Consider the following 18771-nt stretch of genomic DNA (forward strand, 5'->3'; position numbering starts at 1 on the left):
TACATGTTGTGTTGTGTTGGACTGTGTGTACATGTTGTGTTGTGTTGGACTGTGTGTACATGTTGTGTTGTGTTGGACTGTGTGTACATGTTGTGTTGTGTTGGACTGTGTGTACATGTTGTGTTGTGTTGGACTGTGTGTACATGTTGTGTTGTGTTGGACTGTGTGTACATGTTGTGTTGTGTTGGACTGTGTGTACATGTTGTGTTGTGTTGGACTGTGTGTACATGTTGTGTTGTGTTGGACTGTGTGTACATGTTGTGTTGGACTGTGTGTACATGTTGTGTTGGACTGTGTGTACATGTTGTGTTGTGTTGGACTGTGTGTACATGTTGTGTTGTGTTGGACTGTGTGTACATGTTGTGTTGGACTGTGTGTACATGTTGTGTTGTGTTGGACTGTGTGTACATGTTGTGTTGTGTTGGACTGTGTGTACATGTTGTGTTGGACTGTGTGTACATGTTGTGTTGTGTTGGACTGTGTGTACATGTTGTGTTGGACTGTGTGTACATGTGAGTGAAGTGTGAGTCAAATAAGAGTAAAGAGAGAGCATAGTCACATGTTTCTACAGGTAACCAAGAGGTTCAAATGCTCTGTTCCATTTGTTTTTGGGAACTAGGAATCTCCCGGGTCAAAGGTCAGGAACACCCCGTGACGTCACCTGACCTGACCTCAGCAACGCTAGTGAAAGTTGTATCCTGTTTATGAGCAATTGTGTCTTATTTGTGTCTCATTAAATCAGTCGTACACATTAATATCTGACTTCTATCTGTGTGGACATGTTGCTACAGTGTTTGTATGCACAAAATACAGCATAATGCCTTGTTTATCAACTGTTATTGCTAACGATGGCTAGCCTGGCTGGATGCTTTACTGGAACGTGGTGACCTCGGGTGTGACGTCACTCAACCGGGATATTCCTGGTTCCCAATACAAATGGAATGGAGCAAAAGTAACAGCTTGTAACAGTTGTTGTATAAAAGAAAGATGGTGGTTGTGCTCAGGGCTTTGGGCTGGGAGGATTCTTTAGTAGGGCCGCTCTCGCCGCTCCTGCCTGTGGTCGGCCCTGGAAGAGACACGTGGATTTCATGAGCTATCAGCATCCACTCAAACAGCAGTGTTGACATTACAGCATGCATGTGTGTGTGTTTTGTAGGGTGAGGCTGATTACAATGATATTGGTCTGTTACTAAACAGAGTGGGTTAGGGTTAGGGTTAGGGTTAGGTTAAGTGTCCGTACACCACGCTGCTGCAGAGTGCAGTGCTGTGCTGTGCAGTGTCAGTACACCATGCTGGTGCAGAGTGCAGTGCTGTGCAGTGTCAGTACACCACGCTGCTGCAGAGTGCAGTGCTGTGCAGTGTCAGTACACCACGCTGCTGCAGAGTGCAGTGCTGTGCTGTGCAGTGTCAGTACACCACGCTGCTGCAGAGTGCAGTGCTGTGCAGTGTCAGTACACCACGCTGCTGCAGAGTGCAGTGCTGTGCAGTGTCAGTACACCATGCTGCTGTACAGAGTGCAGTGCTGTGCAGTGTCAGTACACCACGCTGCTGCAGAGTGCAGTGCTGTGCAGTGTCCGTACACCATGCTGCTGTACAGAGTGCAGTGCTGTGCAGTGTCAGTACACCACGCTGCTGCAGAGTGCAGTGCTGTGCAGTGTCCGTACACCATGCTGCTGCAGAGTGCAGTGCTGTGCAGTGTCAGTACACCACGCTGCTGCAGAGTGCAGTGCTGTGCAGTGTCCGTACACCATGCTGGTGCAGAGTGCAGTGCTGTGCAGTGTCCGTACACCATGCTGGTGCAGAGTGCAGTGCTGTGCTGTGCAGTGTCCGTACACCATGCTGCTGCAGAGTGCAGTGCTGTGCAGTGTCAGTACACCATGCTGGTGCAGAGTGCAGTGCTGTGCAGTGTCCGTACACCATGCTGCTGCAGAGAGTGCAGTGCTGTGCAGTGTCAGTACACCACGCTGCTGCAGAGAGTGCAGTGCTGTGCAGTGTCAGTACACCATGCTGCTGCACAGAGTGCAGTGCTGTGCAGTGTCAGTACACCATGCTGCTGCACAGAGTGCAGTGCTGTGCAGTGTCAGTACACCATGCTGCTGCACAGAGTGCAGTGCTGTGCAGCGCCTGGCTGGATTCTCAGGGACACCCCACGTTTTTCTCTTTTCTTTTAAGCACATATGCGCCTTGTGTGGCTGGTAGCACCACGTTGTGATATTGAATGTTGATTATGTTTGTACATATGTATGTTTGTATTTGTTTTTTTTCTTTTCTTTTCCTGAGCCTGAGTTTGTTTTGTCTTGTTTGTGTTTTGTTCTATTGAAAAATTGAAAATAAAATATATATATAAAACCTAGCTTATTTCCTGTCAGCTAATGTATTAGCAAACACTGAAACAGGAAGTAAAGCTGGGGGCAATTTAGAATGTTTATGTTGTTGAGTTCAAACCGTCTATTGAATATCTGTGCAGAATATGTGCTCAGATCAGGAGCGTCAACACAAGCAGGTTTGCCTGAGTCCAGACCTTTGACCTTTGACCTGGGTCCAGACCTCTGACACTTTATTCAAAGGAGGATGAATCCCTTTATAGAAATTGGTTAAACGCACTCTACTGCCTCCTCTGGTCGGTTGGGATGCCTGTTCGGGGGGGAGGGGAACTGGTGGGAATAGCGTGATCATTCCACACGCTATGTCCTGCCGGTGAAACACCTCGCTGTCAGGTGAAAAGAAGCGGCTGTCGACAGCACACATATCGGAGGAAGCATGGTGCTAGTCTACAGCTCTCCCCAGATCGGCAGAGGGGGTGGAGCATTGACCGCGACAGCAGGGGGAATTGGACAAGTACAATTGGGGGAAAATAGGAGAAAAATCCGGGAAACAAAAACAAAAACTTGATTATTAAAAAAAATGAAATTTGTTAAACAGAGCGCAATCTCAGACTAGAAGGTGGGTGGAAATGAGTGTAACGAGTTGACACTTCAGTCTGATATCAGGCTACAAGAACGGTATTGATGTTAAAAAGCCATATCAGCCCCAGCCTGGTGTTTAGTGTATCTGACCTTCCATCCATCTTGCCAGGGCCGTATCCTCCTCGGTCACCACCTCGGTCACCTCCTCGGTCACCACCTCGGTCACCTCCTTGGTCACCTCCTCGGTCACCTCCTCGGTCACCTCCTCGGTCACCACCTCGGTCACCTCCTTGGTCACCTCCTCGGTCACCTCCTCGGTCACCTCCTCGGTCACCACCTCGGTCACCTCCTCGGTCACTTCCTCGGTCACCTCCTCGGTCACCTCCTCGGCCTCCTCTGAAGCCCCCTCGCTCAGCGCCGCCTCGGCCCCTGAAGCCGCCGCGCTCAAAGCCCCCGCGGCCGCGCTCTCCGAAGCCTCCTGAGAGCAAGAAGCTGTTTTAAACTCAAGTATCAACTTTCTCTTTACAGAAGATAACAAGTAGCCTCAATAGAGGCAGGAAACCAGTATGGGTTTATTTAAGCCTCCACCTAAGTAATAGAGAGCCCCAGGGATGACGTACTTTTGTAGTCGGAACGCGGAACTCCCAGACTTCATGGTTCCTCACCGTTTCTCCCTATGGGATTTTAGAATTTTTTGCCGCGATGCTTCAAATAAGGTCTCTGGGCAACGCAAGCTTAATCAAACGCAAACCAGTGTTCAGCTGGATAGTCTTCACACATGAGGACCACTTTCATGAGTTTTGAAGCGTAAATGCGAGCCCTAGAAGTAAAAAGCTTGTGCTAAGCTAATCCAGAACTACACACAGTGTCGCATAGGCTTCCACGTCACGTCACCACTCAACCTGGAGTGTTGTTGATGTGTGCGCTGCTGTGCACTGATTACCCCGGGCTGAACCAGGTGAGGGAAAGAGAATTTCCGTGTTCGTCCTTTGAAGTGATGACGTTATTGACGTATAATATCCCCGTCGACTCAACAGTGTAGTCTAATTTAGCCGTTTGCTAGCTAGCCGCCCTTTTAACGGCACGTAAAAGCTTAAAAACTCATAAAGTGGTCTTCGTGTGAAGATTATCCTACTGAACACTGGTTCGCGTTTGATTAAGCTTGCGTTGCCCAGAGACCTTATTAGAAGCATTGCGCCAAAAACCCATTCAAAAATCCCATAGGCGAAAACAGTGAAGAACCAGGAAGTGTTAGCATCAATGTTTTCCGGACTCGTTCCTGGGGCTCTCTATACATTTCACAAAGCTATAGAAAATTTAAAACCACACAAATAACATTAAAACATGGAGGAGGCCTAAAAGCTCTCTTCCTTGGTTTGGTCAAGATCTCTGGCAATTAATGAAAAGGTGTAACTTTGCCCTTAAAAAGTCTCCAGCGTCTGAACCCAGGTTTGAACCCATAGAGGGCGCTGTCGCTGCCTGAAAATGATAGTGTAGAATTCTAACTGTTTAGTCTCAAATGTGGAGATTTTGACCAGAATCCTTGAGCAACAGACCTCAAAAGCCATATAGCCATATACTGTATATACATTTGTTTAAAGCTGAAAATGTCTTTTAGGGTTTAGTTACCCCTTTAACATCTTCACTCCCACAAGGTGCACTATGCAAGGCAGATATAAAATAGTGAGCTTCTAACCTCTGTCCATAGGGGGCGTCTCGTCAGCGTCCTCAGGTTTATGATCCTTGCACTGGTTACACTCATTACGCCATGAAAAGTTCATGTTGCCACAATCGCTGAGGAGGGATGTGCAGAGAGGACAGTCACAATAAACAACACTAGAACTCCATCACTCATACAAGGGGCACTATTCTGCTGATAAATCTCACACTTCAAACTTTACTCCATTCTCCATGTTGTTAAGAGTGAACAGTACAACAGTTACATCGTGTTAAGAGTGAACAGTGCAACAGTTACATCGTGTTAACAGTGAACAGTGCAACAGTTACATCGTGCTGTTAAGAGTGACCAGTGCAACAGTTACATGACCTTACAGCCGCCGTTAAATCATCGAAAATGAACAAGAAAAAGTAGCAGAAAAAAGGTCATTGAGAGTTTCAGCGGCTTCAGAACGCACGGTCGGTCTCTCTTTAACCTTTTTTCTTGTAAATGCATAATCTACGTTTGTTCTTCAGGATGTATTCAATAATATTAGGATCGATTGTCCCCCCCCTTCAAATTATTAATGCCATTAAATAGGAATAGATCTCTTTATAAAAAGAAAATAATAATAATAATAATAATGACGGCCAATTAATTTATGGCGATTTTATCGTCTATCGCCAATCTCTAATGACCATGATTGGACAATATGAAAATAGGGATGATCTAACATCCCTAAATTCTACCCTCACCCTAAACCCGTCCTAACCCTAAACTAACTAAATAGCAATGACTTTTCAAGTATTAAAAAGAGAGAGAGGCTTGAATGTGTGAACACTTCTCAACTTCATTTTCGATTCTTGCAGAAAATATATAAACTCAAGCACATTCAATGACCCAAGTCTATTAGTCTATTTTTTTTTTACTTTCATGGCCTTGACTTTTTACTCAAATTTCAAGGACCTGTGGGAACCTAAGCTTCGCCCTACAACCGAGTACGAGGCCTAATCCTCAACTAGCCTAGAGTGGGCAAAATGACGTCAGCCAGGTGTCAAAGTCAAACTGCTTCTCACAAGGAGAGAAAAAAGGAGCAGACACATGACACATGCACAGAGAACAGGTTCTGACTCACGTGTTTGAACACTTCCAGTCTCCAGCTCTCTGCTGTCCTCCTCCACTTCCTCCACTTCCTCCTCCTCGTTCTCCGTTTCCTGCTGGGAAGCCTCCTCCTCCTCTGCCCCCGCCGAACCCACCGCGCCCCGGTGGCCCTGCACAGTGCACGCAATGAGCACATCACCAAACTACAAGTGCACTCAGAGAGCACAGACGTCTGCCAAGGCCAATATGCCAGTCTGCTATGATATGCACATTTTGTGAGTCCGATCAGCACCTCAACACTGATGCCCCCACACCCCCCCAGGCACTCCCCCTACGCACCCCTCGAACCCTGACTCTCTACAACCTTCCTGTCCCTAGTTATGGCCCCTTTCCCTAGCCCCACCCCTTTCCTGACCATGCCCTCACACCATCCATGAATGAACGAATGGATTTATTTGATAAATCAAAAAATACACAGCAAGCATACATACAGTACAAAATGATTCATCAGGATGACACAAAAAAGTTGTCAAAGTTATTTCCATTGTGGTCCCGACACAACAAACATGAAATAGAACAATACTGTAGATAAACCTAGCACCCCCCTTACGCACCCCTCGAACCCTGACTCTCTACGACCTTCCTATGCTTAGCTACGGCCCCTTTTCCCTAGCCCCGCCCACCTTCTTTGACCCGAATCGGATCGGCTCCAAAATGTAATAGGTTCTTCCTTGGCCCCTGCTACACCCTCCCACCAACTTTCATGGAGATCGGCCCAGTAGTTTTTCCGTAATCCTGCAGACAGACAGACAGGCAGACAGACAGACAGACAGACAGACAGACACACAGGCAGACAGACAGACAGACAGACAGGCAGGCAGACAGACAGGCAGGCAGGCAGACAGACAGACAGACACACAGGCAGACAGACAGACAGGCAGGCAGACAGACAGACAGACAGGCAGGCAGACAGACAGACAGGCAGGCAGGCACACAGGCAGACAGACAGACAGGCAGGCAGACAGACAGACAGACAGACAGACAGACAGGCAGGCAGACAGACAGACAGGCAGGCAGGCAGACAGACAGACAGACACACAGGCAGACAGACAGACAGACAGGCAGGCAGGCAGACAGACAGACAGACAGACAGACACACAGGCAGACAGACAGACAGGCAGACAGACACACAGGCAGACAGACAGACAGACACACAGGCACACAGGCAGACAGACAGACAGACAGACAGACACACAGGCAGACAGACAGACAGACAGGCAGGCAGGCAGACAGACAGACAGACACACAGGCAGACAGACAGGCAGACAAGCAGGCAGACAGACAGACACACAGACACACAGGCAGACAGACACGCAGGCAGACAGACAGACAGACAGACACACAGGCACACAGGCAGACAGACAGACAGACAGACAGACAGACAGCCACACAGGCAGACAGACAGGCAGACACACAGACAGACAGACAGACACACAGGCAGACAGACAGGCAGGCAGGCAGACAGACAGACAGACACACAGGCAGGCAGACAGGCAGACAGACAGACAGACAGGCAGACAGGCAGACAGACAGACAGACAGACACACAGGCAGACAGACAGGCAGACGACACCGAAAACATCACCTGCTTCACGAAGATAACCAGTGATGTCATCATCTACTGCTATGATGGAGGGACCTGACCCTGAGCACACATAGTACCAGAGGGACCTGACCCTGAGCACACATAGTACCAGAGGGACCTGACCCTGAGCACACATAGTACCAGAGGCACCTGACCCTGAGCACACATAGTACCAGAGGCACCTGACCCTGAGCACACATAGTACCAGAGGCACCTGACCCTGAGCACACATAGTACCAGAGGCACCTGACCCTGAGCACACATAGTACCAGAGGCAGTTGATAGCTCATTAATTTCATGACGTAACATAGTTAGCATAGTTTTTATGCCTCAGCCAGGCCGGAGGCATTATGGATTCGGGTTGTCCGTCCGTCCGTCCGTCCGATGTTCGTTAATGCGATATCTGAGCAATGCCTTGACGGAATCTTTTCAAATTTGCCTCAAACGTCGACTTGGACTCAAGGATGAACTGATTAGATTTTGGTGGATAAAAGTCAAAGTTCAAGGTCACTGCGACCTCACGAACGCCATTCCCAAGTTCGTTAACGCGATATCTCAGGAACGCCTTGACGGAATTTCTTCCAATTTGGCTCAAACGTCGACTTCCATGCAAGGATGAACTAATTTGATTTTGGTGGTCAAAGGACAAAGGTTAAGGTCACTGTGACCTCGCGAACACCATTCGTTAACGCGATGTCTCAAGAACGCCTTGACGGAATTTCTTCAAATTTGCCTCAAACTTCCACTTGGACTCAAGGATGAACCGATTAGATTGTAGTGGTCAAAGTTCAAGGTCACTGTGATCTCACGACCACTCGTTTCCTGCTCGTTAACGTGATATCTCAGGAACGCCTTGACGGAATTTAATCTAATTTGCCTCAAACGTCCACTTGGACGGAAGGATGAACTGATTACATTTTGGTGGTAAAAGGTCAAGGTCACTGTGACCTCACGAACGCCATTTTCAAGCTCAGTAACGCCATATCTCAGTAACACCTTGACGGAATTTCTTCACATTTGGCTCAAACGTCAAAGTCTGGACAGACATGGATGTTGACTGCTCACTTGTTGGCGGAGGCATATGTCTGCTGTGCGGTCGTTCTACTTTTCTTTGTCTGTTTGTTTGTGGGCCGATTTTCAAGAAACATGGTGGAAGGGTGTGGCATGGGTCAATGAAGAACCCATTACATTTATTTTGGAGCAGATCGGATCCGAAAAGCACAAACATTTGCATCTCATAGCAGACTGGACTATTGGCCTTGGCGGAGGTCTGTGCTCTCAGAGTGAACTTCTACTTCTACATATTTTCAGTTACAGACTCTTTGGCCTTTGCATGTGATTATGATATCACTCTTCATCGGGGCGGCTGTGGCTCAGGAGGTAGAGCGGGTCGTCCACTAATCAGAAGGTCGGTGGTTCGATCCCCGGCTCCTCCAGTCCGCATGTTCAAGTGTCCTTGGGCAAGACACTGAACCCCAAATTGCTGCCTGCGTGGCAGCTGGCCGCCTTCGGTGTGAATGGGTGAATGTAGGCACATTGTAAAGCACTTTGGATAAAAGCGCTATATAAATGGAGTCCATTTACCATTTACCATTCTAACAAGACACATTTCTGTACATACTTTTTTTTTTTAACCACAGATTGTCATGCTAATAATCAATAAGACAGGGTTCTAAAAATCATGACATTCCCTTCCAAAAAAGTTAAACCTTCAGAAAGCAAATGGAAGCCATTTCAATGAGGGGGGAAAAGCCATTGAAAAACTGGCACGATGTGACCCACCTCCTCGTCCTCCTCGAACGCCTCTCACGCCGCCCCGGCCTCCAAAGTCAGCTCTACGAGTGGCAAAGGAAACCTTAATGGGATTTCCATTGAAGTCCTTATCTGTTAAGGACAGACACACGTCATAAGGTGCTGTAACCTTATCTTATCATAAAGTGCTGTAACCTTATCATAAGGTGCTGTAACCTTATCATAAGGTGCTCTAACCTTATCATAGGGTGCTGTAACCTTATCATAAGGTGCTGTAACCTTATCTTAAGGTGCTGTAACCTTATCATAAGGTGCTGTAACCTTATCATAAGGTGCTGTAACCTTATCATAAGGTGCTCTAACCTTATCATAGGGTGCTGTAACCTTATCATAAGGTGCTGTAACCTTATCTTAAGGTGCTGTAACCTTATCATAAGGTGCTGTAACCTTATCTTAAGGTGCTGTAACCTTATCATAAGGTGCTGTAACCTTATCATAAGGTGCTGTAACCTTATCATAAGGTGCTGTAACCTTATCATAAGGTGCTCTAACCTTATCATAAGGTGCTGTAACCTTATCATAAGGTGCTGTAACCTTATCATAAGGTGCTGTAACCTTATCATAAGGTGCTGTAACCTTATCATAAGGTGCTGTAACCTTATCAGAGGCAAGAAAGAAAAACAAGCACCTTAAATTAAAATCCACAGTGGATGAAGCTGAGGACTCTGGACAAGCACTGAATTTGATGCAATGCGAGAAAAATGTAAAACAACTATACATTATGCACCACATAGAGTACCACATGGATGACAGGCTTTTTTCTGGAAGGTGGAAGTCCTGGACAGTGGAGCTAAGGACAGTGGAGCTAAGGACATAGGAGCTAAGGACAGTGGAGCTAAGGACAGTGGAGCTAAGGACAGTGGAGCTAAGGACAGTGGAGCTAAGGACAGTGGAGCTAAGGACAGTGGAGCTAAGGACAGTGGAGCTAAGGACAGTGGAGCTAAGGACAGAGGAGCTAAGGACAGTGGAGCTAAGGACAGAGGAGCTAAGGACAGTGGAGCTAAGGACAGTGGAGCTAAGGACAGTGGCGCTAAGGACAGTGGAGCTAAGGACAGTGGAGCTAAGGACAGTGGAGCTAAGGACAGTGGAGCTAAGGACAGAGGAGCTAAGGACAGTGGAGCTAAGGACAGTGGAGCTAAGGACAGTGGAGCTAAGGACAGTGGAGCTAAGGACAGTGGAGCTAAGGACAGAGGAGCTAAGGACAGTGGAGCTAAGGACAGTGGAGCTAAGGACAGTGGAGCTAAGGACAGTGGAGCTAAGGACAGTGGAGCTAAGGACAGAGGAGCTAAGGACAGTGGAGCTAAGGACAGTGGAGCTAAGGACAGTGGAGCTAAGGGACCAGCAAGCTGCTGTTGCCCTCCACCGTTGATCTACTGTGATTTGTTTGCTTGACCGTGTGAATTCATTATTACGGTACTTGCTTAGTGCTAACATTAGTCTGTCTGGCTGCCAAGCTGGTCGGACACTTTGTGACACTGGATCTGCGGTTTGACAGTGTGGCTGTGCACTCGGTAGCCTAGCCTAGCCTGAGCTAACACACACCTTTGTTGTGTGTGGCTGGTGTGAATGGACTCGCCTGTGAACAAGGACGCCAAAAGGAAACTGCGTGGCTTAGCTTCAGCGTGGGATTGGCGTATGGTGTGAACGTGCACTTAGCTAAGGGAGGGTTTGAACCTGGGACTGAGGGAAGACAAAACACTGACCGTGGAACCAGTCGATGGCAGCCTTAGCTGAGGGAGGGTCGTCGAAGGAGACCGTGGCCTCTCCCTTCAGCTTGCCCGTCTCTCTGTCTGTGTACAGGTTGATCATGGGGAGACCTGTCTTCTTATTGAGCTGAGAGCAGACAAGGACAAACACGGGGGTTTAGTAATGGCGTGAGAAAAGCAACAAAAGAGGATAATCGGGTACCAAAAAGCTCAAGTCAGCTCAAGTCAAGTCAAGTTTATTTGTATCCACCTTATTTTTGAATGCCCCACTGTAAAAAAATAATTGTGGGTACAAGGTCCGGTTTAACGTGACTTATTGTTGCAGCTTGCCATTTCCTTTGTTATACTCGGCTGCAGACCCCAATTATAAACCGGAAACTGGAGTACGTTATAAAAGTTATAAATATAGTCATGTTATAAACAACTAACCAACGCTGGGGGTCTGTATGGAAACAGTGTTACTCGAAATGGTTAAAAGTTAAATCTATTTGGTCATTCAGTGGCGTTTTACTGCCATGTAAAGTAACTATTACGCTAGCCGCTAGCATTAGCCACAGTAGCCGACTACCCACAATGCATTACGTTATCCCAGCACCCGAACGACACGGCTGTAGAGCAGAATGGCTCTGCTGTAAAATCCTCAGACGTTTTTTTTGTCAAGTTAAAACAGTGTAAAAATTACACCGGAAGCGGAAGAAGCACCCATCAGGCATCATGGCAGCTAGAAATAAGGTGTATAGGAGTATATTGTAGAGGAGAGCAGAACAGATAGCATATACAGCAGCTACTCAATCCGCCTGGCCATCCCACTGCAGTGGCACACAGGAACCAGCAGCAGAGCGGTCAGGCCAAATGAGCAGCAGCTCAGACAATCTGACTTCTCTAGCCATTAACCTAAACTAGCTAGCACATTAATCTAGCTAATCTACAGCCTAGTCTGCCCTGTCCTACTCTACTCTAGTCTGATTTGAGCCTGAACACTGTAACACTCCAGTTCAGAGGATTCCAAAGTGGGAGGTGGGGCCCCCCAGGGGGGCTCAAACAGTTTGAGGGGAGGCTCAGTGAGTGAAATATTTTTGCTTTCAGTTATAGTTAAATTAATAGTTTGAATAAGACTAAGAGTGAGTGAAGGCAACTTTTTCATGGAGCTTTTTCCATGCTATTTTGCTATTTCTGAGAGCAGGCCCATGGTCTCGGACTTTGGAAACCTCTGGTCTACAGCCTAACTGTAGGCTGTAGCTAATCTATAGCCTAGCCTAAGCTATTCTAACCTACAGGTTTCCCTTGGCCAGTGATGGAGAGCACCGCCGCCACCCACTTCTTTTCACCTGACAGCGATCCAGATAGAACCTGAAAGCCTGAGGACTATTGATATTCAAGACAGTCCCCATTTCCAGATATCTGGATGTCTGCTCTGATTAGCTACAGTAGCTTACCCTGCTCAATTGCAGAAAAAGTGACTGTGACAGTTGGTAGCCAATAGAGTTTGATACAAGTCATAAATTACTTAATACACCTTTTAAACTCATAGATGTCCAAAGGCCAGAGGAATGACCCTATGGTGTTTGTGGTGTATTAGAGGTACCTTGATGATCCCGATCTGCTTAAAAAAGTCTGCCACTGAGTCCACAGTGTAGTCATCTCCCAGGCCTTGCACAAAGATGGTGTTATTGTCAGAATTATCCTGGTCTTGCACTGTGGGAAGAGAATATGAAGAGGTGTTTGAGTGGGCAGCACAACACTGGACCCCTCATGAATCTCAACATGCACATAAGTGCTATTATTATAGTGGAATAAGTATGTGGTATCTTTTGTTTGTATCAGGATCTGTGTAAGAAGAAGGTGTGGATAATGCAACAGTCGCAAATATGCCTAACATTACTACCATTGTGCTTATGGTCATGGGACATTGTTTCACTGACTGCAGTAACAGATCTGTTCAGTTTGGTCAGCTAACAGTTAGCTGCTGAGGCGGCCTATAACGTTAGCTTGCTTGCTAACTAATACAGATAATCGATTAACACCCAGAAGCTCCACTAATAACGTTACTGTCTTGTGTGGATAATGTAACAGTCGTAAATATGCCTAACGTTACTACTGTTATGCTTCTGGAACATTGTTTGACTGTTCTGTTTTGTCGTGTCTAGCTCACATCAGCCCAGAAATAGCCTGCTCCCAAGTACAGTCTGTATGGGGAGAAGGCTATTTTCTGGCTCATGCTAATGTCTTGCTAATGACTTCCCCGCAGCCAACGCAAGCCAAAACTCAAACCAAACATGCCACAATGACGTCTGCTAATCCGTCTAGAATCCTTCCCGGCCATCTCGAGGCTGATCTGGCCGATAAATTGTCCAGGTTGCCGTTTTCAAGTGATTTTTATCAGCTAGCAAACGTTAGAAAGCAACCAACGCCTTTGCTGTCATTGTTTTTCGCCAGGCAGCTGGTGGGTGCATGCCAGTACGGTTGCGTGCATGCCAGCTCGTGCACATTCTGCCTGCAGTTCCCCAAACATCCACTGGTGTCAGTAATATTTAGAACTTACGGATTGGACCTTTAAACAACTACTGTCCTATTTCCAAGCTCTCCTGTTTTCAGGCCATCACTAAATTGCGTTCTGCTTTTGAGACATCTCAAATATCCCTAATTAATGATGAACTTTTCACAATCTGATAAACCTAAACGAATATCCTTTTCAAAGTTTCACTGTGAATATCTCTAATATTAGTATTCACACACTCTTCACGGGGCACTAACTGAAACAATAGAATGGTATAAATACTTGGTAAACCTCTCCAGTGTATTTTGTCAATTTTAAGATATTTCACATTTCTCCTAGTCATTAAGTTAAGTTATCCTTTATTCTCCCCGTGGGGACATTCATCCTCTGCATGTCACCCATCCTCTACTAGGAACCTTCCTAGATCTAGAAGCAGTGGGCAGCCGCAGTGCAGTGACCGGAGACTAACTCCAGTTCTTTTCATTGTCATGTGCTGACAATGTTGATTAGCCACACTGTTTGCCAAATATTTTTTGACAAATAACTTAATTTTGTGCTCAAACTCAAAAATGTAAGTCAGTTGCTAAAATGGGGGAGTTATGTATAACTATTAATGGAACTATAGGCCCTATGTATGATATTTTGATTCTGACTGAGGGCGAGCTAACACGTTAACTAGCTAGCTAGCTGTTGGCTATGTGCCCGGTTGTTGAGAAAGCTGCAAGCTAATACGGCTATCCCTTCTGGTTCTGGCCGGTATGCAAATAGTGTAGCACAGAATCAGATGACGTGCGACTATTTACCAGACGTTCATACAATATTTGACACTTACTGGAGCTGTGTCCTCCAGGCCCATGTCCCTGGTCTCTTGGTCCTGAAGGGGGAAAGAGAGATTTCAGTTGGGGAAAAGAACAGTGATGACTGACTGACACACACACACACACACACACACACACGCTCACAAAGTATACATAGCCTATTATTTCATGCACTCCAAATATCAACCAAAACTGCTACATTATTCTGCTTACAATGTCTCTGTATGTATTGTTTACCATGACTCATTGAATGACTCATTCATGTGCCACAAGCAAAATACTCTGTTTACACAAGCTTTACAGTCCTAAACTTTCAACCATAATGTTATTCCCTTCCATCACATCTTTCAGGATTATTCACACCCTAAACACGTTTCAGAAGAAACTCATGACATTGCACAACTGATATTTCCTCAGAGCCACAAGGAGGAGGATAGAAAACAAGATAACCCATATTTTTGAAGTACTAGCCTTCCATTTGATTTTGTGCATCAGAACACACCACTAACACACCATGCTGTTTCAGTGGCATTTTTTTTTATTACGCAAACAGACTCATGTGTGATTTTCGGACACTTCCCTTGGACAGTGCACTGGGCAGACTACCACTTGCTCCGACATGTACCGGTTGGGTTCTTGGATAGGTTGAGGGGATGTCTCGTCATAGACGCTGGGTTAGCTAGCTTAGCCTGGCTGGGGGTGTGGTCAGGGTGGGGTAAATCCCCCGTTCGATCCATTCAGTAAAGTTAGAATTTAGCTGCTAGCCCAGCCCAGGCAGACACGATCAGGGATTCAACCACCACAGTAAACGCACATCTGAGCAGACATCTTGTGTTCTGCTCTAGAATCCCCAAACCTGTAGTTTAGAGCCGCAGCACCTTCCTTTGGTGAGTCAGCCCATTGAGATATATGGGCGGTTTTACCCCACTCGCGCGCCAGCCGTATAACATTTTGTGGGCGTTCCCACACATGCCGACTGTCTCTATCTGAAGTGTAAAACAGACCACACTTCATTCCATTTGCAATAGCACATTTCTTTACTCCTGCTTGAAAATATTGCCTTCCACACACATGATGCTACCTTGATGGGCTCCTACACATCAGAGGCTACTACGGGAACCAAGCAACAGATTGCAGCATAGTCATGCATTCATTCCTTTTTCTACGTTTAGTCTTCACATTGCTCAGTATTTGCGCCATTGAAATCTTTTCAAACTCAGATGTAGGAATCATACCGTGACTGTCATTCTGACTTTCCCAGCCATTTCCCTACTATACAATGAGAACATGATACGATTTCCCCATAAACAACATTTAGTTAAGGACCAAAGATAGCGATGTACACACGTTACCCATTTGTAAAACCCACTTCAATTAAGTGATAAGGGGTTACCAGTCGTTACCATTCGTCCCATTTTTGCAACACCTTAGGAATTCATTGGTGTGTTAACTCCTTTCCCAGTGGATGGATATATTCAGTGGCATGGTCAGTGTATAAGACAGAGCTTCAAGGACCGGTAGAATGTTCCTCATTTCAAACAAGCATCTGCATTGTCATCAGAAGTCGCAGTCTTGAATCACTGCTATTACAACTCCTTTATTGTCCCCGTGGGGAACATTCATCCTCTGCATTTGACCCATCGTCTGTAGGAACCTTCCTAGAACTAGAACCATCCTCTATAGGAACCTTCCTAGAACTAGAACCATCCTCTATAGGAACCTTCCTAGAACTAGAACCATCCTCTATAGGAACCTTCCTAGAACTAGAACCATGCTCTGTAGGAACCTTCCTAGAACTCGAACCGCTTTCAGACAGACACGGTTCTAGTTCTGGCTCCGTTCTGGAGTCTCAGAACCTTAGTGCTTTCTGCGAACCAGCCCGCGTTCACACCAGTTTAAGCGGAACCAAAGTGGGAGGACGTTATTCGGTAGTCCTTCTTCAGTTTTTTAAGTTGATTCATTATTTGGTCTTGCATTCGAGTGAACCCAGCCTTGGCCATCTCTTCCACAAGTTCGGCATACAACTTGCTCTTTCTTATACTGCTTTCTAGCTTTTCTTGAAATTCGGTAGATGCCCAAATTGCCACTAAACATTTGGTTTCCTCAGCAGACCACATAAGACACGCCCACTGATGATGTCCAGGAAAAAACAACTATTTTTTGGTTCCTCTGAGAACCAAGTTTTCAGGTTCCAAACCAATTATTTTTTCCATCTGAACGTGCCGGCCGGTTCAAATTTGGGTTCGGAAACCGGAATGGCACTAAGCCCTGCCGGTGTGAAAGCCCTATATAGGAACCTTCCTAGAACTAGGAGCAGTGCAGCGCCCGGGGACCAACTCCAGTTCTTTTGCCACTGCCTTGCTCAGGGGCACTGACAGGAGTATTAACCCTAACATACATGTCTTTAACAGGAGTATTAACCCTAACATACATGTCTTTGACATGAGTACTAACCCTAACATACATGTCTTTGACCTGAGTACTAACCCTAACATACATGTATTTGACATGAGTACTAACCCTAACATACATGTATTTGACAGGAGTAGTAACCCTAACATACATGTCTTTGACAGGAGTATTAACCCTAACATACATGTCTTTGACAGGAGCATTAACCCTAACATACATGTCTTTGACAGGAGTAGTAACCCTAACATACATGTCTTTGACAGGATTATTAACCCTAACATACATGTATTTGACCTGAGTAGTAACCCTAACATACATGTATTTGACCTGAGTAGTAACCCTAACATACATGTATTTGACAGGAGTATTAACCCTAACATACATGTCTTTGACAGGAGTATTAACCCTAACATACATGTCTTTGACAGGAGTATTAACCCTAACATACATGTCTTTGACAGGAGTATTAACCCTAACATACATGTCTTTGACAGGAGTAGTAACCCTAACATACATGTCTTTGACAGGAGTATTAACCCTAACATACATGTCTTTGACAGGAGTAGTAACCCTAACATACATGTCTTTGACAGGAGTAGTAACCCTAACATACATGTCTTTGACAGGAGTAGTAACCCTAACATACATGTCTTTGACAGGAGTAGTAACCCTAACATACATGTCTTTGACAGGAGTATTAACCCTAACATACATGTCTTTGACAGGAGTATTAACCCTTCACGGTAATGGAGTTGTTGCATCCTGCAACACAGGAAGGAAGAAAGCTGAAAACTCTTTTGGACTTTCCAGAAGGTGACTCAGAGCAGAGTAGACCAACCAGACTTGTTACTTGTGGCACAGTAGATGACTTAGGAAGATTGTTATGACACGTGTTCAGTAAATGACTTGGCTTGTCCTCGCATGATATTCAGTCAACCATGGCCAAGACAGAGAAGCCGCATGAGGACACACACCAAGCCGCATGAGGACACACACCGGTACAGAAGGATGAGGTCTTCAAATCCTCGTCATTACCACCTTTCTGCAAAGGACTTGCTAATTTGCGTATATAACATGCTTGGGCAGGGAGCATGTTTCCAGGCTGTTCTAATAATGTCTCACTTTTCTCATTTCTATGGACGACCTGATCAGACATTGCAGATTCATGCACCATACGGGCACATGAGAAGACCAGACAAAGACAAGATCACTGATCATCCCAAATCAACAAATAGCCAAAGAGGCAAGACGACGGACGAGAAATCAAACTAAGCCGATTAAGTGACTGTGCAGCTCCCTCTAATGGGAATTCTCCATCACAGAGAGAGAAGTGGCAGTCTCTTAAAGGAACACTCCGCCCATTTTCAACCAGCTTTGTATCATTAGAACATCAGTAGTATATCAGAAAACTGTAAACTGTTTTGAAGTCTGTCATTTAATTTGACAATTATTGACTGTTAAAGTGTGGACCAGTGACATCACTGGTCCACACTAACTCAAATTAATAACTCATTAACTCAGATCAACTCTCAATAACTGTCAAACTATTCATCATTCATGTAGTTTGACAGTTATTGAGAGTTGATTTGAGTTAATGAGTTATTAATTTGAGTTAGTGTGGACCAGTGATGTCACTTGAAAATTGGCGGAGTGTTCCTTTAAGTACTGAGAGCATTCACACACTGAAGGAGGGGGGGGGTCTTACTGAGAGCATTCACACACTGAAGGGGGGCGGGGTCTTACCTGTAACGTTGGTAGCATAGAACACACAGTACATCACATTCTACCTTGCATAGCATATTGAGAAGCCTGGCTGCAATGCCAAGTAGTGAAAGCCTTACATAGTAATGAGTGTACTGCACTCAGGATGAGTTGACGCCCCCTATCAGCATAATGAGTGTACTGCACTCAGGATGAGTTGACGCCCCCTATTAGGCCCCCCTATTAGGTTTTTCAGTGGATTAGTCAGCCTCAATATGCCATGCACATCACATTTGTCTCTGCATGCGTTTACATACTGTACAGGACCCACTGTTGATCAGTGTAATAGTAACAGCGGAATTTCCCATATCCACACATTTGTTGATGTGTATAACAATGTAAGATAGGATCTAGTCAAATCCCCACTTGAATGACCAGGCTACAGATGTCCTGCCCTGGCTTTCACACCCCCATCCCATCACTAGCTTTGATTGTTTCAACTCATGAAGCTCTTTGT

At 45.8% G+C, this 18771-nt stretch overlaps 1 protein-coding gene across 1 annotated transcript in view; it reads right to left on the reverse strand.

Moving 5' to 3' along the window:
* Positions 1 to 583: 583 nt before the first annotated feature.
* Positions 584 to 18771, reverse strand: part of fus (FUS RNA binding protein) — a gene marked incomplete at its 5' end in the record, with an annotated part of 55162 nt that continues 36974 nt past the window's right edge. Inside the window, 9 exons of the mRNA XM_083649337.1 lie at positions 584 to 1066; positions 3057 to 3084; positions 3277 to 3384; positions 4603 to 4700; positions 5699 to 5834; positions 9079 to 9192; positions 10824 to 10953; positions 12412 to 12521; positions 14156 to 14197. Coding sequence (XP_083505463.1) covers positions 1027 to 1066; positions 3057 to 3084; positions 3277 to 3384; positions 4603 to 4700; positions 5699 to 5834; positions 9079 to 9192; positions 10824 to 10953; positions 12412 to 12521; positions 14156 to 14197 — 806 coding nt within the window. The 3' untranslated portion in view covers positions 584 to 1026. The remainder of the gene's footprint in view (positions 1067 to 3056; positions 3085 to 3276; positions 3385 to 4602; positions 4701 to 5698; positions 5835 to 9078; positions 9193 to 10823; positions 10954 to 12411; positions 12522 to 14155; positions 14198 to 18771) is intronic.

The sequence above is a fragment of the Poromitra crassiceps genome (genome assembly GCF_964638095.1).
Source record: "Poromitra crassiceps genome assembly, chromosome: 13".
NCBI classification, from domain to species: domain Eukaryota; kingdom Metazoa; phylum Chordata; class Actinopteri; order Beryciformes; family Melamphaidae; genus Poromitra; species Poromitra crassiceps.